Source organism: Microcaecilia unicolor, chromosome 1, assembly GCF_901765095.1.
Source record: "Microcaecilia unicolor chromosome 1, aMicUni1.1, whole genome shotgun sequence".
Classification (NCBI taxonomy): domain Eukaryota; kingdom Metazoa; phylum Chordata; class Amphibia; order Gymnophiona; family Siphonopidae; genus Microcaecilia; species Microcaecilia unicolor.
In genome coordinates, this window is record NC_044031.1 from 730,821,344 (window position 1) to 730,843,836 (window position 22,493).

Consider the following 22,493-nt stretch of genomic DNA (forward strand, 5'->3'; position numbering starts at 1 on the left):
CAGATATGCGACATAGTGTAAATGTACAAAATGCTGATATTTCTACAGGCATGTGCACACATATGCACATAAATCTCAACATTCCACCTAAATGTTATCCCCCAGATCATATATATGGCGCTCAAAAGTGTGTACAATTTGAGTAACAAGTCAATTAGCACCAACGACTGGGCACTAACAAGCAATTATTGGTGTCAATTGGCATCAATTTGGATATATGTGTGCATCTTGCTAAGTACTATTCTATAAAGATGTGCATGTAGATCTTTTAGCACAGGTGGAGCATGGGCGGGTCAGGGATGTTTGCTAAAGATGCACGCAGTATTATAGAATTTAAGGGGTCAATGCCAGCATGGATCTTGGTGTTATGCGCTATTCTAAAAACAGCATCCAACTCGTGAAATGTGCGTAGGTATTCCCTGTCATGGAGAATGGGTAAAGCAAGGTCATATTTTATCAACTACACACATATGCTCAATTCATACCGGCACATACATAAAGACAATTACATGGTGTGAATGTGGGTGCCTACTTTTCTCAGGATAATTTTATAAAGGTTAATCCTGTTATAAAATTATTCTTTTACTAAGGTAATTTTATAAAGCATTTTCTAGGTGTAACAATGTTCATATGTAAGAAAGGGCTCTTGGACAGCTGCATGGTTGGATACATGTAAAAAAGAACACGACAAGATGGCAAGTAGTTGCATGTGCAAACCCCCAAATTCTATAAATGTCACCCAAAGTTATGTGAGCATCTGGGCACATAGTTATAGAATAGGGTCAGTTACATGCATAACTTATTTGCTAATTAGCACTAAATTGGCTCTTAATTGGCCTTAACAAGCACTAATTGGCAACAGTTTGTAGTTATGTGCGTAATTGACTTATGCCCCTATTCTATAAATTGGAACATTTAATTTAAATGGCGTGCAACGCCGAAGGGGGCAAGCCAAGCAAGTAGGGTGCAATGTTATAGAATACTGTCATTTATGCGCCTAACTGCCAGTACCTTGAGCTAAATGCATGCACCTAAAGTTCAGCATGAAAATGCAAACTTATACTAGCATTCTATAACCAAATCAGGGAATCGTCACTTCAAAAATTATTTATTGCAAAAAACCTTGGAACAAGTTATAACATCATCAATCACTGTCATCTATCATTGCATATCAAAAGCCCATCCTTATCATGACATTCTCAAAATCTATTATCAATAATGAAATAAATCAAAAAGAACAGGATGACTTATCCACAAAGCAGAATGGTATTTTCTTCAATATTCAGTCATTGAAACAGCTCCATGTAGACAGGTGCAGGACCGCAAACGATAATATAAGTGTACATTGTCCCAACTCGGATCCAAGTTTCACCACAACATTGTGGCTTCTTCAGGGGATAAAGCCAGTCACACACGCAAACACTTCTTCAAGATGGCATGTGCCAGTTTACGCATGCGACCGGCTTTATTCCCTGAAGAAGCCACAATGATGTGGTGAAAACTGTATTCGAGTTGGGACAATGTGCACTTATATGATCGTTTGCGGTCCTGCACCTATCAACAGCAGACCTAATCCGGCCAAAATTTAACCATTTAACTGACCAGGAACGGCACCTGGCCGGTTAAATGGTACTTAACTGGCTATCCAGTGATATTCAACAGGAGATAGCTGGTTATCTCCCCCTGAATATTGCCATTTAGCGGACAGCTGGTTATATCAAATGATGCACATATATCATGTGCACCTTTCTTTAAACTAGTCACCTTACTTTCTAATTCCTCTTACTCTCTTACCTATCTATGTTAACCATCTCTCTGACCTCATGTACAACTTTCTTTAGTCACCTTATTTTCCAACTCCTCATACTCTCTTACCTATCTATATGTTCCATCTTTGCTTATACACTACACTATCAATTAAAATGTTCTACTATGTATTGTGTTGACAATGTAAGTAGTGTACTATGCCATACTTTCATTGTTATTTTTACTGCTGTAATTGCCTGTTGCTCATATTTGATTTATTCTTCCTGTACACCGCCTTGAGTGAATTCCTTCAAAAGGGTGGTAAATAAATCCAAATAAATAAATAAATAAATAACAAGGAGCTGTTTCAATGAGTGAATAGCGAAGAAAATACCATTCTGCTTTACAGATAAGTCCTCGTGTTCTTTTTGATTTATTCATCACTGATAATGGATTTTGAGAATGTCATGATAAGGGTGGACTTTTGATGTGCAATGATAGATAACAGTGAGTGGCAGATGTGATGATTCACAAATAATTTAGTCATGTGTAATTTCTGAGTACGCACCTTTGCTTTTTCCAAGGACAAGCAGGCCTTCCTATTCTCACACGTGGGAATCCTTAGCTACCAGGCTCAGCGAAAACAATAAAGCTAGGATAATTGAGTCTCGAAACGTCAAGATGAAAACTTCAATCAACCTGAAACTATATACATACTAGGACTAGGGGGCATACAATGAAGCTAGAAAGTAGTAAATTTAGAACACACAAGAGAAAATATTTCTTCACTCAACGTGTAATTAAACTCTGGAATTCATTGCCAGAGAATGTAGTAGAAGCGGTTAGCTTAGTGGGGTTTAAAAAAGGCTTGGATGGCTCCCTAAAGGAAAGTTTATAGACCATTATTAAAATGAACGTGGGGAAAATCCACTGCTTATTTCTCAAATAAAAGCATAAAATGTATTGTACTGTTTTGGGATTTTGCCAGGTACTTGTGACCTGGATTGGCCACTGTTGGAAACAGGATGCTGGGCTTGATGGACCTTCTGTCTGTCCCATTATGGCAATACTTATGTATATCTGTGGAGGTGCAGCCTGAACAAAATAAAGCAAGAGCTAGGAGGATGGAGTTGGATTCCAGTCACTGAACAGATTCTGCAGAATTGTCTATCCGAACCAACTGTCGCATCATGTATCCTGATCCAGAAAATAGTGGGATGTAAATGTGTGGACTGAAGACCACGTCACATTCATGAAAATCTCCTCTATAGAGGCTGATCTCAAGTGGTCTACCAACGCCAACATTGCTCTAACATTGTGAGCTGAGACATGTCCCTCAAGAGTCAGCCCTGCCTGGGTATCAGCAAAGGAGATGCAATCTGCTATCCAATTTGAAAATGTGTGTTTGCCGATGACAACCCCCATCCTGTTGGGGTCAAAAGAAACGAAAAGCTGGGTGGACTGTGTATGGGCTTTAATCCAGTCCAGATAGAAAGCTAAGTCTCACTTGCAGTCTACGGTATGCACTACACTTTCACCAGGTTGGGTATTAGGTCTTGGGAAAAATGTTGGAAGAACGCCTGGTTAAGATGGAGCTCCAAAACTACCTTAGGAAGGAACTTACGGTGCGTGTGAAGGACTGCTCTGTTGTAATGGAACTTAATATATGGTGGATGAACTGGAGCTCACTGAACCTGCGAGCTGAAGTGACCGTCACCAGAAACACGACTTTCCAGGTCAAAAACTTCACATGGCAGGTATCCAGAGGCTCAAACAGAGCTTTCAACAGCTGGGTGAGGACAACGTTGAGATCCCAAGACACAACAGAAGGTTTGGTAGAGTGCTTTGTCAGCAACAATCCTCTCATGAAACAAACAACTAAAGCCTGTACAGAGATGGACTCACCTCCTACACAATGATAAGCGCCAACTGCACTAAGACAGACCCTTACAGAGTTGATTTTTAAACCAGATTCAGAAAAGTGCAGGAGGTACTCAAGAAGAACTTGAGTAGGGTAAAAAAAAGGGATCTAAGGCATTGTCCTCACACCAGATGGTAAACCTTCTCCATTTAAAAGAGCAACATCTCTTAGTTGAAGGTTTCCTGGAAGCCAGCAAGATACAGGAGACACCCTCAGGCAATCCGAGAGACCCAAATTCTACGCTCTCAACATCCAAGCTGCGAGGACCAGAGATTGGAGGTTGGGATGCAGAAGGGACCCTTTGTTCTATGTGATGAGGGTCGAAAATAGTCCAATCTCTATGGATCTTCAGAAGACAACTCCAGAAGAAGAGGGAACCAAATCTGCAGTGGCCAGTAGTGTGCCCTGATCTTACCTGAGTTTCAGCAAAGTCTTCTCTATGAGAGGAATGGGAGGATATGCATACAGAAGTCCCTGTCCTCAATGCAGGAGAAAGGCATCAGACGCTAGTCGGCCGTGTGACCCAAGCCTGGAGAAGAACTGAGGGATCTTGTTGTTGAGATGAGTGGCGAAAAGAACCACCAAAAAAGTGTGCCCCACTCTTGGAAGATCTTCCGAGCTATGCCCATGTTGAGAGACCACTCGTGAGGTTGCAATATCCTGCTCAGTCTGTTCACCAGATAGGTGCTCTTGCCAGGCAAGTTAAGTGGCACAGAGGTCCATCCCATGAAGCCGACTGCCACATGCCTACTGCTTCCTGACACAAGGAGTAGGATCCCGTACCCCCTTGCTTGTTGACATAGAACATCGCAACCTAGTTATCTGTTTGAATTTGATCAATTTGGTTCTGGAGTTGATCTCCGAAAGCTTTTAGAGCATTCCAAATTACCCAGAGCTCAAGGAGATTGATGTGGAACTGAACCTCCTGAGCGAACCTCCTGATCGAGAAGCCCATCCACATGAGCTTCCCAACCCCAAGTTGGAAGCATCCAAAGTCAACACCTTCTGAGGCAGTGGAATTTGAATTGAAGTCCCAGAGTCAAATTGAACGGAGTGGCCACCAGCTCCAGTGGAATGCAAATGACATCCGTTAGGTTCCCTGTTGCCTGAGACTACTGGGAAGCTAGGGCCCACTAGTCTGCTCTCAAATGGAGCCATGCCATGGATGTGACATGCACTATGGAGGCCATCCTGCTTGGCCGGCCATCTCCTGAACCCGGCCAAATCGGTATAATCGAAAGCCGATTTTGGCTGGCTCCAACTGCTTTCCGTCGCAGAGCCGGCCAAAGTTAAAGTGGGCGCTTCCGCAGGGTATGGAAGGCAGGACGGGGGCGTTGTTAAGACATGGCCGGCTTCGACGATAATGGAAAAAAGAAGGCCGGCTCTGAGAAGCATTTTGCCGGCTTCACTTGGTCCATTTATTTTTAGGACCAAGTCTCAAAAAAAAGTGCCCCAATTGACCAGATGACCACCGGAGGGAATCGGGGATCACCTCCCCTTACTGGCCCCAGTGGCCACCAACCCCCTCCCACCCAAAAAAAAAAAAAAAAATCTTTTTTGCCAGCCCCTATGCCAGCCTGAAATGTCATACCCAGCTCTATGACAGCAGTATGCAGGTCCCTGGAGCAGTTTTTTATGGGTGCAGTGCACTTCAGGCAGGCGGACCCAGGCCCATCCTCCCCCCACCTGTTACACTTGTGGTGGTAAATGGGAGCCCTTCCCCCCCCCCCCCCAAAACCCACATCTAGGTGCCCCCCTTTACCCATAAGGGCTATGGTAATGGTGTTGTGGGGAGAGGGTTTTGGGGGGGATTTGGGGTCTCAGCACACAAGGTAAGGGAGGTATGCACCTGGGAGCAATTTCTGAAGTCCACTGCAGTGTCCCCTAGGGTGCCCGGTTGGTATCCAGTGCACTACAAATGTTGGCCCCTCCCACGACCAAATGCCTTGGATTTGGCCGGATGAGATGGCCGGCATTGGTTTTCATTATCAACGAAAACCAATGCCGGCCATCTCAAATCGCCCCAACCATATTATCAAAACGAAAGATAGCCGGCCATCTTTTTCAATAATACGGTTCGGGGCCGCCTTTTGCGGTGCCAGCCATATAGATGGCCGGCGACGTTCAATTATGCACCTCCATGTGGCCCAACAATTTCAACATTTGGCAAGCTGAAACCTGCTGGTTGTTGCGGATCTGCAAGCCAAGCGTAACCAAGGTATCCGCTCTCGCATGACGAAGGAAGGCCTGAGCCTGTTCTCATCTAGCATGGTTCCTATGTACTCCAACTGGCAAACTGATTGAAGATGGGACTTGGGATAATTTATGACAAACCCCAGCAGCTCTAGCACCTGAATAGTCTTCCGCATTGACTCCTCTACCTCCCCCCCCCCCCCCCCCCGAGATGTGCTCTTGACCAATTGTCCAGGTAAGGAAACACATACATTCCCAGTATGTGTACATACACTGCAACTACCGCTGGACACTTGGCGAAAACTCTGGGGGCAGACACCAGGCCAGTGGCAGAACACAATACTGGTAGTGGCATTTCTCCACTTGAAATCGGAGATAAATCCTGTGACTTGGAAGTATTGAAATGTGGGTATAGGCATCCTTTGAGTCCAGAGAGCATAGCCAATGGTTTTCCTGAATTATAGGGTGACCAGGGAAATCAGACTGAACTTATCCTTTACCAAAAATTTGTTTAGGGCCCTTAGATCTAGAACGGGGCAGAATTCCCCCGTTTTCTTGATCACAAGGAAGTCGCTGGAATAAAATTCCTTCCATTCTTCCCCTGGTGTTACGAGTTCAACCACTCAGGCCTGTAGAAGTGTGGAGATTTCCTCTACAAGTACCTGCTTGTGTTGAGAGCTGATGTAAGACACTCTTGGTGGGCAACATGGAGGTCATCGGCGCAAATTCAGAGCATCCCCTTGACGGACTATTTGAAGAACCCACTGGTCGGAGGTTACAAGGGGCCATCTGTGTTGGAAAAATGTAAGCTTCTTTCTGATCTGTAAGCCATCTGGGACGGATACATTTTGAGTGGCTATGCTCTACTGGAGCCTGTCAAAAGCCCATGCCCTGCTTCGACTGGGGAACTGGCTAAGATTTCTGGGGATGGGGCTGGCAAGGCCTGGGACAATGGGCCTGAGTTGCCTGAGCTGAGTGAGCAGGATGCTGGTACCTACGCCTTTGAAAGTAGTAGGACTGATACCTCTGCCTGGTCAAAAATCTTCTTGTTGAAGAGGATGCAGATGGAAGATGCCAAGAGAGAGTGTGGATTGTGTCTGCATGCTTCTTTTTTTTAAAAATATTTTTATTGAAGGAAAAGTTACAGTGAGTCAGCGACCTCCTCCACTTTCTCTCCAAAGAAGTTGTCCCCTCAGCATGACACATTCGCTAGTCTCTCTTGAACAACTTGTTTGAGGTCAGAGAAAAGCAGCCAAGAGAGTCCTGGGCTTCTCCTCCATCTCCAACTTAAATAGGATAGCTGCAGTCATCTTCTTCACAAACCTTGTGAATGAGAGCGCCTCTGGAGGAGATTTTTGTCTCTCTTGAAAAGGCCTCGATCTAGTGAAACAATGTCCATGCTCCGAAGTGCCTTGAGGTGCAGTTCTTCCCTCGGACTCCAGGGAAGCTTCCTCCCCAGATATAGGAGGGGGCACTGCATGCCCGGACCTTGACTCTTACACCTTGTGAGGCACCGGCATCGAGGATCCGGGCGCCAGCAACAATGGAGCATCAGGGAGGGCCTGGGGCTGTTCCACTTGGGGCATATGCGCCCTCTATGTCAAAGCAGGAGCTCCCTGCAGCAACTGCACCAGCTGCTCTTGGAGCATGCTCCAGAACTGCTCAATGAAGGCTGGCATTGGCAAAGGCACAGGATCCAGGGCAGAGGCAGTCTGAGAAGGTGTCGGTGCCAAACTAGTGGCAGGAATGTAGTCACTTGATGACAGGCGCACCGGCACCACTTCCAAGGAAGGGGAGTGGTCCTCCCCATGCCGACGCTTCTCAGGTATCGGAGAGTCCGATGCCTCGGTGCTCCCGGCACTGTCGTTCCCCCGTGCCAATGAAGATGCCGCTGAATCAGAGTGTTTCCTTAGTGTCAGATCCAATGCTGACCGATTCCAGGGCTTGCTAATAGTGCCCCATGTCGAGGCAGGTGGAGACCCACTTGATGCTGATGTAATCCCAGTGAATGCCAATGTCTGAGCAGTCATGGAGGTTGATGCTGCCGGTGCCGAAGACAATGGTCCAGCCTTCGAATAGCCAAAAAGATGCTCCATTTGAGCCAGTTGCACCCTCTGGGTTCTCACCTGCATATGCACACAGAGATCGTAAACAGGGAGTCATGATTGGGCCCAAGGCACCTGATGCCCGAAATCTGTGGGTCCATGACAGAAATCACAAGTCTATACTTGGCGAACCACTTGAAGTCTTTCTGGACATTGAAAAAAAGAATCTTGGCTAAATTAAACTCCTCAATCTTGAACCGAGAAAAAGGGAGAGTATTCAAATTGAGGACGGGGTTGCGGCCTAACAGTGCAGCTACTCACAAAAAAGAAAGGCAACTTTAAATGCTGAAAAAAACTTTAAAAAGTAACAGGAAGGTAAAACTGGAAACTTAAGAGAAGAAACAAAAAATACCCACTCAGGATGGCACTCACTGAAAACTACAGCACAGCATGAGGGAGAGAACACAAAGCGCATCCTCTCACCTCCGCAGAAAAAAAAAAGAAGACTGGAGGATCCATGCTCACGCGCCGGGCAGGAAGGCACCAGCACATGTGCAGTGGAAGCTGCCAGAAAATTCTATTTAAGCTAGTTAGTGACCGCACCAGGCTCCATCGGGATGATGTCATTCACATGTGAGAATAGGAAGGCCTGCTGGTCCTCTAAGAAAGGGATTTTAAAAATTGTTCAACTGCATACCATGCATAAGAATATGTGCACAAGAAGTGTGCACTTACTTTCACCTAATCTTTGTGTAGGCATTCCCACAAACGTAGTTTGGCAATGCAGATTGGATTTGCGATATATACATTATATATACATTTTATGGGTACATGCACAGAGTATGTGTGTTCATTTACACCAAATTTGGAGATGGTATAAGTGTGCACATCAGCTTTTGCACACTGGCGGAAGTAGTTCTGAGAGCTTATTTTACAAAGGTTTTTAAGTGTAAAATGGGTTTAAAATATTCACCATTTTGGACTTCTTACCTAGGGGTCCTGTTACAAAATCATGCTCTATAGGCAAACTCGTATTTTTAAATGTACATATTTTAACTCAGAAAAAATATTCATCCAAGTTAGTAGGTGTTAATGTGTGGGTAGTGTGAGAAGGTACTTTTTGGGAGGATAATTATGAAAATATGTGCGTATTTTTACTTTGAAAACCTGACAAAGTCCACAGAGCATGTATTTTTCACTTGTGCAGGCAGTTTTAAATTAATCCCAATTCATAAATCAACCAAGCATACATTTACAAGCAAAACATAAGCTTAATAATTAGATATCTGAATATCAATACTTCTGTTCTGGATAAACCCTGAGCCAAATGATGGCATTCAGGTACATAAATGATTATTTACCTTATGTTTGGCTCATTAAGATATACTTAGCTGTTTCTGAATTGTGTACTCTCTGGCAATCATTGCTATGTCATGGCTGATGGCGTCCACTGTATATTAATTTTGCTGAACTAATTATCTTGTTGACTTTTATTGTTAGAACTGTAAAGTCATCTATTTGTTCTGTTTGGTCTAGAAAGGAAATTCCCATGTCTCTCAAGCTCTAGAATAGGTGGTCCACCTCGGGTACCGGCAGCAAGGGGGGTTTCGCTGAGCAGTCATGTGGCTGTTGGCTCTGCAGGTCCCCTGCCCCTTCTCATGTCATCTTCCTGTTCCAGGTGCAGGGGACCGAAAGATCCAACAGCTGCGCGACTGCTCAGCGAAACCCCCTTGCTCAGAGGAGGGGATGCTCCACCCCAGGTGGCAACTACGGTAGGTACGCCACTGCTCTCACCACTTGTAGAAGGGAACTTCCTATATCTCTTATCTGTCCTATGAGTAGAGGAGTGTGGTAGCCGTGTTAGTCCACTCTTAAGGTTATCAATAGAAATCAAACAAAATAAAACATGGAAAAGAAAATAAGATGATACCTTTTTTATTGGACATAACTTAATACATTTCTTGATTAGCTTTCGAAGGTTGCCCTTCTTCCTCAGATCGGAAATAAGCAAATGTGCTAGCTGACAGTGTATATAAGTGAAAACATTCAAGCATTACTATGACAGTCTGACAGGGTGGGAGGATGGGGGTGGGTCGGAGGTATGCATGGTATGATGTGGGGTTCCTAGCCCATTATAAACCATAAAGCTGTATGTCTCTGTTGATCACCCCACCCCTCACCTATCCACACCCATCCTGTTAGAATATCAATGATATGCTTTGATGTCCCCATGCATACCTCCGGCCCACCCCCATCCTCCCACCCTGTCAGACTGTCATAGTAATGCTTGAATGTTTTCACTTATATACACTGTCAGCTAGCACATTTGCTTATTTCCGATCTGACGAAGAAAGGCAACCTTTGAAAGCTAATCAAGAAATGTATTAAGTTATGTCCAATAAAAAAGGTATCATCTTATTTTCTTTTCCATGTTTTATTTTGTTTGATTTCTATTGATAATCTGTCCTATGAAAAATTTTCAATCTCGCTCAGTGCTACTTACAAAAGTCATCCAGGTCTTTCAAAAGCCCTCGATGGAAATATTCTGCCCCTTTGCCTCACTTGAAATAAATGTCTCATTCTATTCACTTTTACAGGAATAGAAGCTCCCTTCCCCGTTAATTAACTCGAAAGAGTACTGCTTGTTCCCTCTCATCTCCCTTAAAGGAGAACATTAAATCTCTCACTTATGTATTTGTTACCACCTCCCTCACCATTCACTCTCACCTGTTTCTTAACTGATTCTTCCCTAGTGCTCAACTTTCTCCTGGCCACCTCAACATTGTCTTTTTCCAAACATGCTCTGTGAAGCATATCTGGGTACTTATGATTTCCAATGTTTAGGGAACCCCTTGTCTTTTAAATGGTTGAGCATTAATGTACACCAGAGTGTGGAAGACAGAACACAGCTGCTTTCTTACACACATACCGTCTTTGTAAGTCAGGCTGGCAGCGGCGCTGATTTTTTTGCGGTGGCCGCGTGCGTAGTCCTGAAGATTTGGGGCACTGGATGAGCCTCCAAGCACTGTGGTGCTAAACAGCCCAGTACACTGCGACCCTAGAAAGGCGGGGAGTGGGTTAGTAATCACGCATCTCCACAGCATGCCATTAAAGACACATCACTAGGATTAGTCTTGGGCTTTCTTTCCCATACAAGAAGCGAACAGCCTTCATTGCTCCTGCTGGAGGCAAACCCTGTTGCTTCCTAATTTTATGAATTAGACATGCCCAAAACAGCACAGAGAAGTAAAGCACCATCCCAAATGTGTAAAGACGAAAGGGAGATTTCTGTATGTCACTGACTTTTTTTTTTTTTTTTTTTTTAAGACAAATGTAGCCTTTTCAAGCAGTTGGATAAGCTATTCCGAATTTGGAAAAGTAAAGAAATTATCACATTTTACCCCTGCCCTGTCCATCCACTTCAATACAGTTAAGTGGAATGAACCAGAATATGTAAAGATGCAACAGGAAAGAAAATTCCACCCTTCCTCCTCCCCCCCCCCCCCGAATTATAAAGATGATGAACTTGACTTACCCATACCAAACTTTCCTAACCTCTATACACAATTTATAGCTATAACCACCAGTCTTATTTGCAGTTTATAAGAAAGGCCTGGCCTAGGTAGGTCAACGTTAGGGCATACAGAGATCTCCCCTGCTTACAGTATCAATTCTTTCCATTCCATAGTATATACGCAGAACTGTACCAAAAGGCTGAAGAGATTCTGTTTTATAACACATTCAAAGATTCAACTAACAGAGATTAAGGGCATGGATGGTGATTCTCTGATTATTCAAACAGAATGTTAAACCAATGTACACAATTTTTTGCATACTTTTGCAGTGCTCATTGCTATTATCACCACAGTTATAATCATCATCCTTCTCGATATCATAGATTGTGACTTCTTGAAGGATCTATCATGATATGAGAAAGGTGTTTTCTCTGGAAATACCATCTTCCTTTTGTCACAGCTGATTCTCTACCAGCAGCATGATATGCTTGGATATTTGGTCTTATCCAAGATATAGCTCCCTCATTTAGAGAATCTTTCACTTCTTTTCCAGGTAAAAGCAGTGGTTCTGTCAAAGGAAGCTCAGACACCTAGAAGAAGAACATATTATCAATCTTTTCAACACCCTCAGCAATGTCTCTGAATATCTGTGAGAGTTGACAGAGCTCCACATGAAGAAACGCCAGCAGCACCAGCTACCTCTAAACAGAACAGAAGAACTGTCCAGCTCTTCATTCACTGAAACAGGATGGCAGACAAATGAAACCAAAAACACAGGTACTGTTACTAGAGTTGATAATAATGGACAACAAAAGAACAGCAAAACTGGAACCAGAATATCAGTACCGAATTTCAACAAAACAACAGAACTGGGATTAAAAAGTGGATGTCAAACTGCAAATGGCGACAGAACTACATCTGAGGCTATGGGAGAAGCCTGAATGCATGTCATAACTGGTACACACATAAGCAAAAGAATAAAATGGAAGCAGACACCATCCATGAGAAGATGTGAAATATTAATGATGCATGAACATGAACACAGTTTGATTCCATAAATGAATGTTGTACATTTTTCTCAAACACACACACTAAAAGATAACTGAAATCTTGTTGCTGTCACAAGAAGGAACTTTGACATGTATATCAGACTCAGACTATTCCACCATCCAACCTTCCTTGACGCAGCCCCATCACCCCCTGATAGTTTACTTGACTCTACTAATCAAGCAGGATAAAAGAAAAGAAGAAGGAATATTACAAACAAGGGAACTGATATTCAAAGCAATTTAAATGCTTGTCTGAGGCTAAGCAGGTATATTCAGTGAGATAGTGCTGCTGAATATACCCAGTTAGTGCCTAAGTAGAAACTGTATTTATTTATTTAGAAGATTTTGCTCACACTTTTTTCAAATAGTAGCTCAAGGTGAGTTACATTCAGGTACATTGGGTATTTCCCTGTCCCTGGAGGGCTCAAAATCTAAATCTGTACCTGAGGCAATGGAGGTTTATGTGACTTGCCCAAGATCACAAGGAGCAGCGGTGGGATTTGAACTGGGCATCTCTGGATGTCAAGACCATGCTCTAACCACTAGGCCACTCCTCCACTCCGACTATTTTGTGGGTGGTCCTGGGGTGGAGTGGACAATTGTCCAGTTAAGTCCCAATATTCAACACTTAAATGAATAAGTTAACCAGATAACCAGGACCACACAAAATGCAGTCTTATCTTTAGCTGGTTTAACTTATCCAGTTAAATGTTAAATATCGCACTAACCGGATTAAGTGTTTTTTGCCTATGTATGACCGGATATTCAATGCTGGTGCCCAGTCATGGCCTTGAATTGAATATCTGGGGATATTGTCAGGAGCGACCAAAAAACTGCTGACCGCCACCGGCTGAATATTGACACCCAGAATTTTTGAATATGAACACCCGAGTCATCATAGCATAAGTCTGACTCTAAGAAGGGTGTTCCCAACATATTTCAAGTGCAGAGAGATAGCCAGCAAAGTTGCTGCTGTTGTTTTTGCTATATCTGGAAAGAACCTTAAGAATGTCAAGTAATAGTACATCTGCTTACATTTAGAAAGAACGTCATGTCCAAGCCACAAATATCTGTTATGCTCAAATTTAATGGTCAATGCTGAGAGACTAAAAACAAAAAATGGCACAACTAGAACAATGGGATGTTAGGTGACTAATTACAAGACATAAATAAAAAAAAAAAAAGACAAAAAAACAGAGCCCTAGTACCACAAAGACTATGGTTTAGCGGAGGAATGATTAAAAATCAAAAGCAGATTTATACGGTGTATTGAACCAAAAACATTACAAGACCATCACTACTACTTAACCAAATTGAAAAAAATATTAAAAAGGGATAACTATGAGAGACAAAGTATTTGAGCTTATTTGAGAAGCATTATTCATAGTTTTGATGTGAATAAACTGGCATTTAGACAAGTATATTGCATACACACTGGGGGGGGGGGGGGGGGGGGGGGAGTTATCAAGGTACAGTTAAAGGACTGCTTTTACCATACCTTAATTTACCTCAGTAGTCAGCAACCTGCAGTATCTCAGTACCAGCAAGACAACCTGTCATATTAAGGAACTAATAATGTGGATTATTGCCCTAATTCAGCTCGATCACTTCCCCCCCCCCCTACCAAATCGCAATTTTACCAAGCTGGGATATACACATCTAAAACGCAAACACACGCATATGGAAAGGGGGCATGATCTGGGTGTGTTTTAGGCAGAATGGGAGGAAAGTACATTTATGTCAAAACAGATCGATGTCTGGATTTGCACCTACTACCTACTAGGAGGTCATTTCAGAAAGGTGCTTATATAGAGCAGCACGCAAATGGAAGAATTAGTAGAGGCTGCCCCCACTAATCCTGCAGTGGTTTATGTCTCCCACCCCTCCCCAAGCCAAACTGGAAAGTATATTAGAAAAATACACGCATATATTTCTAAAATGACCGACATAAACATGCTTGTTCTGGCACATACACATTTTATGCACCCGTGTTGACTCCATTGATATTTTAGACATTTATGATTCTAAATGGATGCTCATAACTGGTGCATAATCGTCCATTCCTCTACTCTGGCAGGTCCTGTTCTAAAATACTAGTAGAACTCGAGACAGTCCAAATTGGATGCCTCAATTTCGATTTGTAGGTCCTTTCTAAAAGGCTGCTCTATGGGGAAGATTCTATATATGGGGCCTAAAAAAAATAGGCGCGGAAATTAGTGCCGACTAAGTGTATTCTATAAGTGGCGCTTAGATTTAGAATACGCTTAATTGATATCACAGTGCCTAAAACTATGCACATCGATTTGCAACAACGAAAATGTGGCGTAAATCCCAGCACATAGATTTAAGCACACTGGGCCATATTCTATAACTATCAGCGTAAATTTCAGAACGCCCATTTCCCCGTCCATAACCATGCCTCTTTTTGCTTGCACGTGTTAAGAAGTTCGGTGCACTTCATTATCAAGTTGTGTATAAATTCTAATTAGTGCCAATTAGTGCTCTTTTCAGGCTGATGTGGCCACGTACACACATAAAGGGCTTCTTGTGTAAAAGTATGTGCTATGATATTATGGTTCGTACTTTGCCAGTACATGTGTATGGGGTGGAATTTGGGTGGTGTGCACATGCACATATGTAGATTATAAAATATGCTAATCTAGGCATATACTTAAAAATTATAGGCATGGACATTTATAGCTGCTCCAGCTTATGCTTTTTTATAAAAACAGAAAGGATCCTACTTGTCTTTATTAAAAAAAAAAAAAAAAGGCACCTGAAAATGGGCTTAAGTTGGGCATCTTCTTATACAATTTCTCTCATAGCGGTAATTTCTTAAACCATTTTTGCACTTAAGGGGCCAGTTTCTATATACTGCGCCTAAAAAATCGTTGTTGAAAAAAATAACTTTCAGCACTATTCTATAAGCCACACTTAAAGTTAAGCTCCTTTCTATAAACTGTGCCTATGCCCAGGAATCGTGCCCAACTTTAGGTGCAGCCATTTGACCAACTAAAACACAGTGCAAATCCTCACATCTAAATTAGGCACGGATCGCCCTTATTCTATAACTACGCACGTAAATTCTAGGAATGACCCCAACCCGCCCATGACCCTCCCATTTCTGCTCCCCCTTTTTGGCTCACACAATTTAGGCGCGGATCCAGCACCTAAATTTACGCATATAACTGCTACTTAAATCCAATTAGCGTTAATAATTGGCTCGTTATTCAATTAAGTTGCGTGTGCAAATTGGCCGTGCGCAACTCAAAGCGCCATATATAGAATTCAGAGGAAGATGCTGTTTTAAACACATAAATGGGCTCCCATAAAATTACAAGGAAAGGTTAAAGCAGCTAGGGCTCTTCAGCTTGGAGAAGAGTCGGCTGAGGGGAAATACGACAGAAGTCTATAAAATGCTGAGTGGAGTGGAAATGGTAGACATGAATCACTTGTTTACTTTTTCCAAAAATACTAGGACTAGGGGGCACACAATGAAAGTATTAAGTAGTAAATTTAGAACAAATCGGAGAAAGTATTTCTTCACTCAATACATAATTAAACTCTGGAATTCATTGCCAGAGAATGGGGTAATAGCAGTTAGCTTAGCAGGGTTTAAAAAAGGTTTGGCTACATTCCTCACAGAAAAGTCCATAAGTCATTATTAAGATGGACTTGGGGGGGGGGGGGGGGGGGGGGGAAGAGGAAAGAAACATCAAAATTCAATAGGAAAGTTAATAGGCTCTCAAATTTACAAGGACAGCACATGAGAAAAAAACCCTACATACAAACAAGTAAATATCACAGAAACTCGTGCCTTCCATGAAATATTTACACAGTCTATATAATACACAGGCAGAAAATATCACCACTATGGGGCCCATGTTCAAAAAATAACAGCATTCAAAAAACGGCACAAAGTGGCAGATAGACAGTGTTTTGTCAAAATGTCCAAATCGCTATTTCAAAACCCATTTTAAGATGTTTTTCTATGCAGTGCATCCAAATCACAAGGGGGCGTGTTGGGGGAGAGATTTGGGTGTTCCCAAAACTTGGACGTTTATCTGCCAGAATGAAACAAAGCAAAAATGTACTGGGCTAAAATAAGACGATTTGATCTAGATCTGTTTCAATCACAACTAATCGCAAAAGGGTATCCTAAATGACAAAATGATCACTGGAGGGATTAAGGTATAACCCCCTCCACTCTTATCTACACCCACCCCACCACAGTGGTCAATTACCCCCCCCCCCCCAAAAGATGTGAAAGAAACAGTACATATCAGCCTCTATGACAGCTTCAGATGTTATGGCCAGTCTTAATAGAGCAGCAAGCAGGTCTCTGGAGTAGCCTAGTGGTTGGTGCACTGCACTGTACAGAAGGGGACCCAAGCCCATAACCCACTGGTACACTTGTGGTGGAAAGTGTGAGCCCTTCACAATCCACCCAAAAACTACTAGACCCACATATAGGTGACACCTGTAGACATAAGGGTTACTGTAGTGGTGTACAGAGGGTACAGTAGAATTTTGGTGGGTTTTGGAGGCCTCACCATAAAAAGGGGGTAATGGTGAGAAGTGTACCTGGGACCTTTTATTTGAAGTCCACTGCAGTGCCCCCTAGGGTGCCCCACTGCTCTGCTGAGATGTCTGGGTGGCTGGTCTAAGAATGCTGGCACTCCGTACATTCAAATGGCTTGTTTTTTTGTGCATTTTTCCCTTGGACATTTTTATTCCCAAAAATGGTCCAAAAATATAGATGCACAGATCACAAAAACATCTAGCAAATGGCTATTTTCAAAATCAAAAGTTGGACATTTTTCTAATTCGAAAATGGCCATGTTCACTACAGGATTTTTGGACGTTTTCTGCGAAGCATCCAAAATCAGATTTAGACATCATATCGAAAATGCCTCTCATGTGTTGCATATGAATGGATGAATAAAATGACCTAAACATATTAACTATGAATGGACCAATCAAATAGAGACTCATACCTAGGCCGCTTTGCTTCATATCTATGGGCTGCCTGGAATAAGATGTAAAGAGGCGATACCCTCCAGATTTTGAAGAGGTCTCAGAAAGAACCTGTAGAAAACAAATCAATTGCTTAATCTTAATCTTCCATGGAAAATGAACTGGAAGCCTAAAGCTCAGCAGCGAATCTACAAAATAATGATCAATAAAGAATAAGCTTCACAATATTAAATAATCAACCTGTATTCCCATGCTTAGCAAGTACACTTTATACTTCAGTACCTACATCCGTGTCCATGATTTTCAGTATAGAATTGAGATACTCAATACTTAGTAAGAAACTTGCTTTGCAAGATTATCAGCAGAAAGAACCATGCATACCCCAACACTTAGCACATTACTTGGGCACATTAATGCCCTTCAAGCAGCCTAATAAACCAAAAGTTCCGAAAGAGATCTGCCAGTGCCAAGCAGGGAAGAGTCACAGAAAAGAAACTAAACATCTAGTACTTAGAAGGGCCCAAACCACATTAGTAGTCAATAAAGAAAAAAGAGAAATTAAACAAGAGCCACATCCAACATAACATGCAGTAAGGTGCATACCTAGCACACCCAGCAAAGGCATCTCAGAACCCACTGCTCAACACTTAAAAAGTTAATAAAGATCTCACCAGAGCCACCACTGAGCAAGCTTGGCTAAAACCAAGGGATACCCAGTGGTGGAGACCACATTTTCACATACAGGAACTTGGATATCAAAGTTAAGGTACAGTGGCTGTCCACTGGGACATCAGCATAACAAATTTCTGCAACTGTTGCCACCTTGGCTCCTATCCTCTCCTTTCCTTAACCTTTCTTTCTCCTCCAATGGAGATGCAGCAACGCTGAAATGCATCCTCTCTTTCTCAATGCTGCACAGAACTAAGTCTTGCAATAAGATCCATAAGATCTCTTAGCTCCTACCACGAATAGTAGTTTCACACAGCAGTGAGAGGGGAAGAGAGGACTGATTCCAGTGCTGCTGCAAGCCAACTCCCTGTGGGGGAGGGGAGAGAAGGAAGGATTAAGGAAGGGAGGAGAGGGTATGAGGCAGCATGACATCATTCCCAGTCAAGAAGTGTATCAAACTGGCTCTTTCTGATGATAGAGCAAGGGAGAAAGAAGGAGAGAGGTGGAAGGATTTACAGAGGATAGAGGCTAGGTGTGTCCTGAGGACTGGGTTGAGAACCCCTGCTCTAAACCAAGGCAGGGCAAATGTTTTGGATTAAGACATTGTTTTGATTCTTTGCAATTTAAACTGGTTGTTAATTTTGAGCCAATTAGACTATTGTAATGTTCTTTTTGCAAGCTGTTCGCAGTTGTTCCGAAAGAAACTGCAAACCTTACAGAAAGTAGCAGTTTGTTTTTTTTCTGCAAAAAAATTTGTTAGGGCTATGCCATTATTGATTAGAGCTCACTGGCTTCCAATTTGAGCTAAGGTGTATTTTAAAGGCTGCACTATCATATTTAAAACATTACATGGCCTTGCACTAGGATATGTGTTATCACTACTATCTTTTCCCTGTTATGATGTTACTATACGATTGAGAAATAGTCTGGCGTTATCTTCTTTTAAGGCTGTTAGATGCAAAAGGCTGTTTCAATTTTCGCTCTCTTTTACAGGACTTAAGCCTTGGAATGATCTCCCTGCAATAATTAGATTTTCTGTTGTGATGGTACTGCTTTTTATTGTATTGCCTGTCCTTTTTATATGTAAACTGCACAGATCCCACAAGGTTGTTATGGGATATATATATATTTTAGTTTAGATTGGAGTTCTGACTGGGTTGAGAGGCCGGTGCAGTCTGTAGTTTTGAGAGGAATGTCCCCTTGACTCAGTCGTGAGTCCCAATTCAGCCCTCATACTTGCAAAGCTCCTCCCATGCAGATCCCACCTTCAATCTATCATACTGAAACAGCAAATTTTTTTGAATCATTAAGGATTAGATTCAGTAAATGGTGCCCAGATTTGGGTGCCGAAAAAAATCTACACCGAGCGCTATTCTATAAAAGGTGCTTCGAGTTGGGCGTTGTTTATAGAATAGCGCATAGAGCCAATTTCTGCTTGAACTTTTGGGCATAAGGATTTACCCCAACTGAAACCTGGTGTAAATCCTGGCGCGTAAGTTAGGCAGGGATCCCCCAAATTCTATAACACTGCATGCATCTTTACTAAATGCCCCTGACCCACCCATGCCCTTCCCATAGCCACGCCCCAATTTGAGCTGCACGCTAAAAGATTTGTGCGCTGATCTTTATAGAATAGCACTTAGCAAGATGCACACGCAAATCCTAATTGGAATCAATTAACTGCCATAATTGGTTGTTGGCACCCAATTATTGCTAGTTATTGGCTCATTACTCAATTAGCAAAGAACATGCAACTTTGGCATGCAGTTCTGGGTGCCATACAGAGAATCCAGAGGTAATTGTGAACCATGTGATGCATCAGTGGCAGGCGATGGATAGGTGATGATTGGCCATGGGAGGGTCTTTCTGGACTGTTTACAATTTTTAATTGATGCTAGGTAGCAAGCCAAACTTTCTGCGACAATAAGCTGTTTCAAACTAGCAGGCCATTATTTGCTGACCCTGCTCTAAATTCTTCACTGCATCACTGACAACTTCCCCAGACACCCGTTTCAGACAATCCTCCTCTGTGCCACTGCCCTTAACCCTTCACTGCACACCTGACACCATCCTCTGCACCCCTGCCCCAGACGCCCCACTCATACCTTCATTGTGCACCTGAAACTCATCTCCTTAGCCCATGACACATACACCCATCCCACCTCAGATATCCCTGCTGTATCGATGCCCCAGATGCTCCACCTACAATTGACATCCCCATGTAGCCATCAACATACACAAGCTCCAACCTCAGAATCTCACCCACAGCAGATACCTCTCACACACCCTTACTGTCCCAGATACCCCCCCCCTACACATCCATCATGTACCCTTGCTTACCCTGGACACTATACCATTGCCTCTCTATACACATTCTACCCTGATGCTTTCTGATGGTCCACAAAAATCTTTAAAAAATATTATAAAGGACACTTCTTTTGGTGCTATTATTGATATATTGGGTTGCTTATTGAGATCTGGTAAATCACGCTTTTGTTATTAATTCTAGAAAGATTACAGCACATTTGCCACTTCCACCTACCCTGTTCATTACCACAGATGAAAAGTAGGAGAAAACTGGTCCTCTGAAAAAAGGCACGGCAGAAGCTAAGAAGTACTATCAAGCAAAAATCTAAATTTAATTTCCTGTCACTTTGTCTGCAAAGGATAGAGTATGGCAGCAACAGGCTTGACTGCTACAGGTAGAACGTATGCTGTACACCTTTTCTGGTTATGGAGGCACATGGCAGAAGTTGCACTGTTGAGTATTTTCCTTCAGACTCTAAGGAATGGTTGGAATTGTTCCAGCAGGAGATCTATCATGAGAACACACTAGAATCTGTGTGAACTTGTTTTTCTGCTGTTTGACATGGTCTTACAAAGACGACCAAGATTCAAACAGCAAGAACGATAACATTTTTAAATAGTAGATCTGTTTTGCCAGAAACCCATCCTTCATAAAGCAAGACATTTCTACCTTCAAGTTTCCAGCCACTTATTTTCTCTGTGCATACTTTAGAGGTTTTCATCCTTGAATTTTAGAGCCTTGTAAGATGAGTGGCTTGATATTCTTACTGCTGCTGTTCCCAAAAGATGGAAATAAATTTCAAAAGTTACTTTGTTTGATGGACCTGACTTAAGTCATTACATCACCTGGGCTGCCAGACAAGAGATCAGACTAGTCTAGGTCATGAAAATATCCAATAGCATTCACCATGGTCTATACAAGGTCGGAATTACAAAGAAAAATACTACGGGGACTATTTACCAAACTGCAATAAAACAGTGCAACTTCAGTGCACAGTGCATACTGCAGTATCTGAGTACCACAGGTTAGTAAACACTGTACTGTGCATTACAGCGGCTGGGAATATCACGTTCCCAGTCACAACAAGGTAGGAGAGGCCAGAAAATGCAAATAAAAGGTACTACTTTACCCTGTGTGTAAACAAAGTCTCTGGTGGCCTAGTGACCATGGGAAGGGACCTCTGGTCTTAAATCTGTTGCGTCTACTAAGGCTATCAAAATTAGGGTTCCAAAGACCATTTCAATTTAGATATCCTCCAGCAGCAAGTCCTAACCAGGGTAATGTGTTGAACACATAGTCCCACCCCTTATTCAGAGGTTCTCCCCTGTCACCTTGACCCTCCTATCCCCTGCTCCCAAAAAGCTTAACTTAAGCTCTGCGTGTAGTGAAAAGCAGGAGTGATCCCCAGTTGCTCCTGCCCTAATGCTGCCAATCTTCAAAATGGCAAGACCTGATTCCTAAAAGTACATTCTTTAAGAATAGGAATCATAGGTTGCTTTCACAAGTCTGTTTATATTTACTTAAAACTTTATATACCGCTTACTTTTTGTAAGACTACTACTACTACTTATCATTTCTATAGCACTAGTGATTTACAATAAAAATGTATATAATTAAAACCAGAAAATTGAAAAGAACTCCATGAAATCACAGGAAAGAACTCAGGCACTCACTTCAGAATTAAACATCAATATCACAAACAATTTACCAAGGATTGTTCATTACACCTCCCCCTATCCAGTCGACTGTATCCAAAAAAACTTGTTGGAAAAAATATGTTTTTAACTGAACCTTGAATTTCTTAAAGTTTGGTTCTGTCCAAATTTCTTTTTGCAGGTCATTCCAGAGTAATGGTGCCAGCCAGAAAAATGCCCTCTCCCACGTTCCTTCCCCCCCCCCCTCCCCAATGAACTCTAGAAAAGTGCAGAACTGCTAATCAATGGTCTTGCAATGATCTACGTTATCTCGCTGAAGTGTAAGGAATATTCAAGCAATTTAAATACAGTGGCTGTTGTTCCTGCAGGGATCTGTGTGTTAAAACAAACAAAAAAAAATTTTTTATTTCACCCT

General features: G+C 42.4%; 1 protein-coding gene and 1 long non-coding RNA gene across 2 annotated transcripts in view; one reads left to right on the top strand and one right to left on the bottom strand.

Annotated features, from left to right (window-relative positions):
* Window positions 1-22,493, bottom strand: part of PPIP5K1 (diphosphoinositol pentakisphosphate kinase 1) — a 283,513-nt gene that overhangs the window by 83,485 nt on the left and 177,535 nt on the right. The window contains 2 exon segments of the mRNA XM_030189638.1: window positions 10,835-10,963; window positions 17,467-17,557. Coding sequence (XP_030045498.1) covers window positions 10,835-10,963; window positions 17,467-17,557 — 220 coding nt within the window.
* Window positions 1,567-22,010, top strand: LOC115459841. Its single transcript, XR_003940338.1, has 3 exons — window positions 1,567-1,759; window positions 2,109-2,110; window positions 21,977-22,010. It is a non-coding gene; the product is annotated as an uncharacterized LOC115459841 (long non-coding RNA).